The sequence below is a fragment of the Saccopteryx leptura genome, chromosome 5, assembly GCF_036850995.1.
Source record: "Saccopteryx leptura isolate mSacLep1 chromosome 5, mSacLep1_pri_phased_curated, whole genome shotgun sequence".
Lineage (NCBI taxonomy): Eukaryota > Metazoa > Chordata > Mammalia > Chiroptera > Emballonuridae > Saccopteryx > Saccopteryx leptura.
The window spans coordinates 148,971,992-148,982,514 of NC_089507.1; the positions used below are offsets into that span (position 1 = coordinate 148,971,992).

Sequence of the window (10,523 nt, forward strand, 5' to 3'; positions counted from 1 at the left end):
ACCTTATGCCAGGTGCTAAACATGGAGGGGCGTGCCGGCATATTCCATGAGAAAAGCGAGCCACAAGCTACAAGGCAGTGAGCAGAGCAGGGCCCTGGAGAGGGTGTACATAAAAAGGTCTGACCAAGCCTGACCTGTGGTGGTGCAGTGGATAAAGCATCAACCTGGAAATGCTGAGGTCGCCAGTTCGAAACCCTGGGCTTGCCCGGTCAAGGCACATATGGGAGTTGATGCTTCCTGCTCCTCCCCCCCCCCAAAAAAAAAAAAAAAAAAAAAAAAAGGTCTGACCGAATGATAATTATCATTGGGGTTTGAGATTATGGAAAAGACTCTTTTGTTTATATAGTTTTATATTGCTTGCCTTTTTTTTAAAAACAATGAAATGTATCATTTTTGTACAGTAAGAATATTTAAAATAGGCCAAAAGTTTAAAACAAGAAAAGAAAAATACCTCTTTACAGGAACTGAACAGCCCAGGGTACTCCCACTCCCCCCACACCCAGCCAGAGGATGACCTTCCCTCCAGGGAGGGGCTCTGCTCAGGCGGAGCTCTTTCTCCAGGGTAGAATGCCCTGGGGAAGCCTGAAGAAGCCTGCAGGTGCTGACTCTGGGTAGGTGGCAGGCCACCCTCTCTGGAACTCTCCAGGGCTCGCCCTTCCTTAAGGAGCTGACACCCCCTCGGGGACATGAGATCACCCCAAAGTAAAACTCCTTCAAAAGAAAAGCAACAAATTGGATTACAAATACCACCAACAAAAAATGAGATGAGAAGAAGGGCTAGACCAAGAATTAAAAGTAAGCATAAACAAAGATAGAGCCATCTAGAGTTGAGGTTCTAGGAATCATATCCTCGTGCTTTCAAAAATGCTGATATTTGCAACTTAGTGGATATTACATCCCCCTACTTATCTTGTGATGAAAAGGTTTAACATCAGAGAGAGAGAGACAGGAACATCAATCTGTTCCTGTATGTGCCCCAACCGGGGATCGAACCAGCAACCTCTGCTCTTTGGGATGATGCTCTAACCAAGCCATCTGGGCAGGGCCACTTCTTTTCAACATCATTTTAGGGGCCACTTGAGCAAAAAGAAAACCAGGATTCCTGCCCTGCACCAAGCTGGCTGCTTGGTCTAGGCCTCTTGGTGGCTGAAACTCTGAATCTGTGCTGCATAGGGACAGACAGACAGGAACGGAGAGATGAGAAGCATCGATCATTAGTTTTTGTTGCGCATTGCGACACCTTAGTTGTTCATTGATTGCTTTCTCATATGTGCCTTGACCGCCGGCCTTCAGTGGACCGAGTAACTCCTTGCTCAAGCCAGTGACCTTGGGTCCAAGCTGGTGACCTTTTGCTCAAACTAGATGAGCCCGTGCTCAAGCTGGCGACCTCGGGGTCTCAAACCTGGGTCATTCTGCATCCCAGTCCGATGCTCTATCCACTGCACCACTGCCTGGTCAGGCTCTGTCCTACATTTTTCTTGATTGGGATCCATCCAAGCTTCAAATGCCTTCTCTGGGAGCAACAGGAACGGGGGTTATGGGGTAAGCTGAGGTATGTGTGTATGGGAGGGACAGTGTTTCCACAGGAGTTGTATGAAGGGGGAGTTCCTGTGGCAGGTTTTTGGGGCTGGTAGAGGGACTTAGTTTTCTTAGGTCTGAATATGATGTCATGGTTATATTGGAGAATGTCATTTTTAGGAGTTACGTGACCAAACGTCTAAGTGTGAGGCATCCTAGCTGCAACTCACTTTCCAACGATCCAGAAAAGCAGCGTCCCACCCCCAGACAGAGGGATAAAGCAAACAGGGAAAGTGCAAACGACTGTGGGCCAACTCTGTATAATTCTCTCCATTGTTCTGTTTGTTGAAGTTCTTAATAAAAAGCCGAGGGGGGGGGGGGGAGTTCTAGCCGGGCAGTCGGAGGAGCTGGGTGACCTTGGGCGTCTCCTTGACTCTCTGGTTTCCTCACCTAAGCAACAGAGCTACAAATACCTCCCTGGCACTGGGTCTGGATTAGAGGTGTCCATCTCCTGGCCCAGGTACCCGGAGGCTGGAGGGGAGGGGGTCACTGTAATATTACCACCATCCCGAGCACGGGTCCGGCATAGCATTGGGGGTGATGAGCGGCCCCGGGAAACCCCTTTCCGGAACGGTTTCTCCGAACCAGAAAACGCGCGAGTGAGGGCTCGGGGGCTGCAGGCTCAGACGCGTCACCGGAAGTGGGCGTGGGAGGCGGGGCTTCGCGCTGGTGGACCAATCGTGGGCAGCTGTGTAAACGGGACCAGAGTAGGATCGCGGTCAAAACTCGCGCTCCACTGGAGAAGGGGCGATCCCTGTGGACCCCAGCCGTAGTCACTTGGCCGCGGCCGTCCTTTTTCTTCCCGAGTCTGGACCACCGGGCTGGGCCGGGTCAGGCCGGACCTTTCCCTCCCCTTCTCCAGGGCCAGGGGCGGGGCCCTGCGGACCAGAAATCTGGCTCCGCGGTCTCCTCCCCGTGCCAGCGCCGGGCAGACCGAGGACTGGAGGTTGTTTTCTGTGTCTGCTTCCTCCTTGTTAAGAAAAAGCCGCTCAATTCGAAAGAAAACGGTTTAGGCGGGAGGACGGGGTCGTCCCAGTGACTCAGGGAGGAAGGCGGTGAAGGGGAAGGTGGAGACTTTTCCCCAGCCTCGTGGCATTCCGACTCAACTTCTCAAGTTTTCTGCAGTGCACATGTGTTATTTGGGTGGCCAGGGGGAAAAATTGAATTGAAAACGGAGTCATAAATTTCTGGCTGGCTCACAGAGTTGTACTTGGTGGTTCTTGTTCCCAGCGAAGAACAGGAACTCCTCATTCGTTCCTAGCATTTTGCCCCCCCCACACACTCAACCCCCCCCCCCAAAAAAAAACAAAGAAAAACAAAACACAAAAAAACAAAAAGCAAATACTAAGTAAAATGAAAATTCGGCCTGACCTGTGGTGGCGCAGTGGATAAAGCGTCAACATGGAAACACTGAGGTTGCCGGTTCAAAACCCTGGGCTTGCCTGGTCAAGGCACACATGGGAGTTGATGCTTCCTGCTCCTCCCCCCTTCCCTCTTTCTCTCTCCCCTCTCTATAATGAATAAATAAAGTCTTTAAAAAAAAAAAAAAAAAAAATAGAATGTTTAAAAAAAAAATGAAAATGGACTAAGTTCAGGTCTTCGCCCCCCCCCCCGCCCCCCCCCCGCCCCCCCCCCGATTTTCAGCTTCTTCCTGATGCCCAGTAGAAGCAGTAAAATTTCTGGTTCTTCATTTTGTGAACTTTCTCTCAGGAATTTTTGCTCAGTTTTCAACTTTTCATACAGTGTTGACACAGGGAACAGTAGCCTGACAGCAGCCACAGTTTCGGCAAGACACTGCTCCAAAGACCCTTTGTCATTTAGTGAACTTGAAGATTTACAAAGGACTGAGCATTTTACACTCTCATTTAATACTCTCATTAATCACCCCACGGGCCTGACCTGTGGTGGCGCAGTGGACAAAGTTTCCACCTGGAACGCTGAAGTGGCCGGTCTTAAAAAATACTAAAAGAAAGAAAGAAACCCCAGGTTTGCCCGGTCAAGGCACATACTGTCAGTTGATGCTTCCCACTCCTCTCCCCTTTTCTCTCTAAAACCAATTAATAAAAAAAATATATTTAAAACAATAATCCCACGGGTTAGCCATGGTTACAAGTCCCACTTTACTGCGTCTTTAAATCATCTGACGGGTCCTCCGGCCGGGTACCTCAGTTGGCTAGAGGTTAGAGCGTCGGCCCCATATGACAAGCTAGCGGTTCGATCCCCGGTCAGGGCACATACAAGGAACAACCAGTAAACGATCTCTCTCTCTCTCTCTCTCTCTCTCTCTCTTTCTCTCTCTCTCCTCCACCTCCTTTCCTCTCTTAAAAATCAATAAAAAAAAATAAATTATCTGACGTGTCCAAGAGACACAGCAACTGCCTGGCCGGTGGGGACTCAGTAGCCAGAAGCCCTAACCGATTGACTTCACGATCACTACCGATACATCCTCGCCTAAACTTGCCTGTTCTCAGGGCCCTTGTAACCCCACCCCCACCCCCAGGGACACGTATCTCAACAAGGCGTTTCTCCACAACCCCGGGGCGTTCCGCAATTTGCATGCAGATCATTTACAAAGCCCGAGAACCGAATTTTATTGGGAGGTGGGCTCGGGGCACATCCAATGGGAAGGTTCCCTGGTCTTTTTAAGCAGCTGGCGGGAAAGAGCGGGGCTAGCCCGACCCCGAGCGCAGCCTCACCTGTGGGACTTGTACGCCGCCATGCTCTCCTGTCGCGCCCCGCTCGCCACCATCGTGGGCCCGCAGCAGCTGCAGCGCTCGCCGGGTAAGAGGCACAGCCTGGCAGACAAGGAGAACACGGTGAGCACGCGTGGGCCAGGGCGAGGCGGTGGTGTCCGTGGGACGCGGACCGGCCCCTCACCGCGCTTCTCTCCGCAGCCCCCAGTCTACGGTGGCACGCGCGTGCTGGCCAGCAAGGCCGCGCGCAAAATCTTCCAGGAGCCGGCCGAGCCCGTGAGTCGGAGCCCCGAGCAGGGAAGGGCTGAGCGGGGCGCCTCCCAGCCAGGAGGGAGGGGAGGAGAGGCTCTTTGCGCTCATTCATTGTCTCCTTCCTGGTGCTTTCCCGCCAAAGTGCGCTTTCGCCATCATTTCCTACTTGATACACCCACACGGTTCCCGCCTTCCCATGTCCCCTGTCTGCTAGGTTCCATAGAGAGGACACCTGTGGGACCCCTGCCACTTTAGACGGCGAACCGCATGAAATTGCCGACAGCGGGCCGACCTTGGCCCGAAAACGTGGCAATTTCATACGGTTCACGGTATAGGTGAGCATCTTCCGTACCTTCTCCACCCGCAGAAGAGCAAGGCTCCCGCGCTCAGCGTGCGGGACGAGCCGCTGCTGAGAGAGAACCCACGCCGCTTCGTCGTCTTTCCCATCGAATACCACGATATCTGGCAGATGTACAAGAAAGCCGAGGCTTCCTTCTGGACTGCTGAGGAGGTAACCGGGTTCAGGAGCCGGGGACGCTTAGGAGACAGTGGAGGCATAGCCCCCGACTGTAGACAAAGGCCCCTGCCGGGGGCGGTTAGCGTGTGTTCTCGCCATGGGAGGCCTGCACGAACCAAGCGGGGCGCAAGTTTAATAAGCATTATTCAGGTGTGGGAGGCCCCGCATGCTTGACCCCCCTGTGAACTTCTGCGCTTCAGGTGGACCTTTCCAAGGACATCCAGCACTGGGAAGCTCTGAAGCAGGAGGAGAGATACTTTATTTCTCATGTCCTGGCTTTCTTTGCAGCGAGCGATGGCATAGTCAATGAGAACTTGGTGAGCTGCCTGGAAAAGCCTGCTTCTCTTCACTCCAGGATTTCAGGGAGGCACTCTCCCGCCCTTTCCCTTCCCGCCTTCCACCCTCCCCCCCACCCCCACCCCCACCCCCACCCCCACCCAGAGCCTTACCTTTGCCCTTCTCTCTCTTAAGCCCCAAGGGCGCTTCTTCTGCTTCTGTAATTTGTTTCCTAAAGCCCATTTCTTCTACCTCTGTGACTTTATAAATAAACTTTCTCTTATATCTTGGAAAAGATGTAAGAGAGAACTAATTCTCTTCTCCATTTTTCCACTTCGAGTGTGTGTGTGTGTGTGTGTGTGTGTGTAAAAGCCAGTATTTGTGTGGCGTTTCCCAGTTTAGAGTAGACTTAGCAGTTCTTTCTTATTTTTCTCCTGATTGGAGAAGGTCAAAGACAGTGGTCAGTGGTAACAGGATTTAAACCAAGTGGTAACAGAAAAATAAGGGTGTAATCTTATCTCTTGATCTGTAAATTGGGCTTAGGACATAAAGTGTCCAGCTTTGTCACGGAATAATGAAGAATTATGTAGAGAAACAAACCTTAAAGTGGCACGAAAAAGGGAGTGTGAGGCAACCAGTGTCCACACTGTGACCAAAGGGCTGCTGGTTGTTTTCCCTCAAGCTGACCTTTAACGTGTTTGCCACTAGGTGGAGCGCTTTAGCCAAGAAGTTCAGATCACTGAAGCCCGATGTTTCTATGGCTTCCAGATCGCCATGGAAAACATCCATTCTGAAATGTATAGCCTTCTCATTGACACGTACATTAAAGATGCTAAGGAAAGGTGAGTATTGGAGTGACATACATATTTAGGACTCTCACTAATTGTTTCAAGTTTTTTTTATTCATTTTAGAAAGGAGAGAGAGAAGAGAGAGAAAAGGGGGGGGGGGAGGAGCAGGAAGCATCAACTCCCATATGTGCCTTGACCAGGCAAGCCCAGGGTTTTGAACCGGCGACCTCAGCATTTCCAGGTCAACGCTTTATCCACTGCGCCACCACAGGTCAGGCCTGTTTCAAGTTTTTTAATTCATATAGGGATAGAAAAGTGACTTAAGTCCAAAAAATTCCTTGATCATCTCTTTTTGGAAGAAGCCTAAGTTTGTTAGCCAATCACTTAAAAGCAAAGTGTGGAGGTTACTCCATTTTTAGAGGTGGAAGTATACTATTGGTCATCTAATGCCTTCTTTAGTAAAACCTAGGTCTGAGAGTTCTCACTCATGGTGAATCTTATTTACACTGAGGCCAGGGCAGGGTGGAGGAGATGGAGGACACAAAGTAGAACCTAACTTGTCTTTTAAAGACCTAGGAGTCAGATACAGAAAATAAGACCTAGAAGTACAAATGATAGGAAGTCCATAATACAGTAGCCTGCGTTAAGGACGTGACCAGGACTTGCTTAAATAAATGTATATTTGCATAAACCAAGTAAATGTTGAGATTTTAAAAAGAACAGTGAAGCCTGACCTGTGGTGGCACAGTGGATAGAGTGTCAACCTAGAATGCTGAGGTCACCAGTTCAAAACCCTGGGCTTGCCCTATCAAGGCACATATGGGAAGCGGCTACAAGTTGATGCTTCTTGCTCCTCCCCCACCTTCTCTCTAAAATGAAAAAAATCTTTAAAAAAATAAAAAGAACAATGAAGGAAAAAGCAAGTCCTTAAAAAGCACATTTGTTTGAGCCCAATCTGGCCTTGGGTCCTGGTGCTCTGATCTAGAAGCTGGTGACTGAAGGTCCTTGCGGGGATTGGTGATGCTCTGTGTACTTACAGGGAGTTTCTCTTCAATGCCATCGAGACGATGCCTTGTGTCAAGAAGAAGGCCGACTGGGCCTTGCGCTGGATTGGGGACAAAGAGGCCACCTATGGTAAGGGTACCTGTGGCCTTCCTTACCCCTGCGTTTTATTCTGTGAAGAATGTTACTGGTTTGTTGGCTCTTCCTATGAACTCACTGGAAATTTTTGGCATTGACGCTTAAATAGGAGAACGTGTTGTAGCTTTTGCCGCAGTGGAAGGAATCTTCTTTTCTGGTTCATTTGCGTCAATATTCTGGCTCAAGAAACGAGGACTGATGCCTGGCCTCACGTTTTCCAACGAACTTATTAGCAGAGATGAGGTAAGTCTAGTTCAAGTGGTAGGCTAGGCTATTCTGCACCCCAAACACCAGCACATAGGCATATTCCCTGAAGGTAACACGGGGTCGAGTTGCCTTGTACCCACATTTCACATGTGAAACTCAACCACATACATGTCGGGGAATGCAATACTTTAAATATGTACTGAAATTATTTTACTTATATTCTCAATATATCACAGAACATTTAAACAGGTATTTGTCTATGGATGATGGAACTTTTAGAGGGATATTTTTCCCCCTTCAAGTATTTTGTGTAGTTCCTACTGTAACTCAAAGTTAGTTAATGGGCATCTCGATGAAATGTGAACCCATTCTGGTCCAGTGTATGTCTTAGAATGCTTGGATTAAGATGCAGAGAGCAGGGGGCGGTGCTCAGGTATTCTAGTTTAGGCCATATCAGCATTACTTGGGATTTGATGCACTTGAAATTGCATTACCGATTTCCTGTGCATTAGATTGTACATCTAAAAGTAGCCTAGTCAGTTTTGCCTTTCCTGTTAGAAGTAATGGCAAAATGAGGGCGAATGGGTGTAGAAAGGAAGGATGCTCTCAAAGCGGAAGTTCTCCAACAACTTTTGCCACATCAGAGCAGCGAGGACCAGACTTGGCCTGTAGTTGGCGCCTAGGTGGCAGCATTGAGCGCCTTGAGTGAGACTGAGCCAGTGACCCAAGTGAAGTAGACCAGTTAGTTACTCGTCTTCCTTTCAATGGTTTTACGTGCCATTGGTATGGCCACACAGGATGTATAAAGACAAATGCAGAAAAAGATATAAACCATTTCCTATTGCACTTTCACAATGGACGTCTTTTGGCTTTATAGTGACCTTAGACCTTTATTCCTAGGGCTTGCACTGTGACTTCGCCTGCCTGATGTTCAAACACCTGCTACATAAACCTTCAGAGCAGAGAGTAAGAGAAATAATTGTCAATGCTGTGAGGATAGAACAGGTGGGTGACCTGTCAGGTGTCATGTGTGCCAGAAGAAGACCTCTTCATACCTCCGTTTGACTGAGAAGCTGTGTTTTGGCCCCTAGGAATTCCTCACGGAGGCCTTGCCGGTAAAGCTCATTGGGATGAACTGTGCTTTGATGGAGCAGTACATCGAGTTCGTGGCTGACAGGCTCATGCTGGAGCTGGGTTTCAGCAAGGTGAGGTGTTGTTCATAGCTCCATCTCTTTCTTTTGAAACTGGTGTTCTGTACTTAGGTTTTGCTGTAAATCTTTTCAGGTTTTCCAAGTGGAAAATCCATTTGACTTCATGGAGAACATTTCACTGGAAGGGAAGACGAACTTCTTTGAGAAGAGAGTTGGCGAGTATCAGAGGATGGGGGTGATGTCAAGTCCAACGGAGAACTCTTTTACCCTGGACGCTGACTTCTAAGTGAACTGAAGGTCTGCTCTTATTTTGTTTTTGTATTTTTTCCCTCTTTTTTTTTTTTTTTTTTTGTGAGGAAAGAGAGAGCGAGAGAGAGAAGTGGGGAGGAGCAGGAAGCATCAACTCCCATATGTGCCCTGACCTGGCAAGCCCAGGGTTTTGAACCAGCGACCTCAGCATTCCAGGTCGACCCTTTATCCACTGCGCCACCACAGGTCGGGCCTCCCCTCCTTAAAAACACAAATAGGCACTTGAAAGCTATCAGCTAGCCAAAACTGGTGTTATCCACAGTGCTCTTTAATGGCAGCTTTAAAATTTTATACTCACCTTGCCATTCGTCTTATAAATGGTGCTAGCGACATCTGTTACCTAGAATGAAACCATGGCCAAAAGCTGGTCAGGTTTTAATGAAAGACCATGTCCATGTTTGGCTGTTACAAACAGGCGGGTCGCACATGACTTCACTATGACTTAACAGACCTCTGGGCACACAGGTGGATCTGAGTCAGCAGTTTTAAACATTCAATGTAAATAACAAGGCTATTGGAAGATGGCTGCCCCCTGCTTCAAAGTAGATTTTAGAGTTTAGTTCCTTATATATAAAAACCTAACTTGGGTAGCTTGTATACCAAATGTAAAGTATTCTGTTGACCAGTAGTAATGGGAGCCAACTCAAAACTTAACAGATGACCAAAATAAGTTAAATAGGTAAATTGTCATCTAAGCATGTTTCATCAACTTTAAATCCAATCCCGTGCATATCTAAGTACTAGGCAGCTGCTGCCACATAGAATATGGGCTGTACTTTGTATTCTGTTGCCCAGGTCAAGTGTCATGAGATAGGAAATAGAGGGAAGGAACTTCTAACTTAAACTGAGGGGTGGCATTGAGGTGTGGGCTGTGCCAACTGCCAGTAACCTGGGTGTGTCAGGGTTATGGTATAATTTTATTGCTCCAAGTACATTTTCCCCAACTGCAGTTTGTATGAAAGGTCTTTACAGACTCCTAATAGCTAGGATCTGGGATAGAACTGTAAATTGACTTTCAAATCCTCCTTGAACGGAATGACTCATGTAAAATCTGGCTCCTATTCAGTGGTGAAACCAGGGCTTACCATCGGCTTCCCAAGAATTGTGCCTTGTTCTGCTTTTGTTTAATTTGTATTGATAGGTGCTTTGTACTAAATATTCATTTTTTTACTGCACGTTTTTTTAAATTAGAAATTTTTTTACATTTTATATTTAGTTTATGCTTTGAAATAATTAGTATTACCTTACAGTTAGTTCATAAACAATTGAGTCTATATTGTTCAGTATAGTGACTTCTAGAAGTTACCTCAATCTGAGTGTCACCTGATGAGTTAGAGGAGTGTCGCATAAGACCCACGAATATATTCTCCATCTAAATCCTAGTGTCTGAAGCAAGTGAACTAACAGACATATGCGTCTATATTGTTCAGTATAGTGACTTCTAGAAGTTACCTCAATCTGAGTGTCACCTGATGAGTTAGAGGAGTGTCGCATATGACCCACGAATATATTCTCCATCTAAATCCTAGTGTCTGAAGCAAGTGAACTAACAGACATATGCTGGTCCTCTGGTCCCCTGTGTGTTTGCTGTGGCGTTGGACCACTGGCCTA

At 47.8% G+C, this 10,523-nt stretch overlaps 1 protein-coding gene across 1 annotated transcript; it reads left to right on the forward strand.

Annotated features, from left to right (window-relative positions):
• The first annotated feature begins 4,228 nt into the window (after nucleotides 1-4,228).
• On the forward strand, nucleotides 4,229-10,321 carry RRM2 (ribonucleotide reductase regulatory subunit M2). Its single transcript, XM_066386002.1, has 10 exons — nucleotides 4,229-4,394; nucleotides 4,473-4,547; nucleotides 4,891-5,034; nucleotides 5,241-5,357; nucleotides 6,025-6,158; nucleotides 7,145-7,239; nucleotides 7,355-7,488; nucleotides 8,353-8,457; nucleotides 8,544-8,657; nucleotides 8,737-10,321. The coding sequence occupies exons 1-10, from the start codon at nucleotides 4,296-4,298 to the stop codon at nucleotides 8,887-8,889; spliced, it is 1,170 nt and encodes a 389-aa protein (XP_066242099.1). The 5' UTR covers nucleotides 4,229-4,295; the 3' UTR covers nucleotides 8,890-10,321.
• Nucleotides 10,322-10,523: the final 202 nt, after the last annotated feature.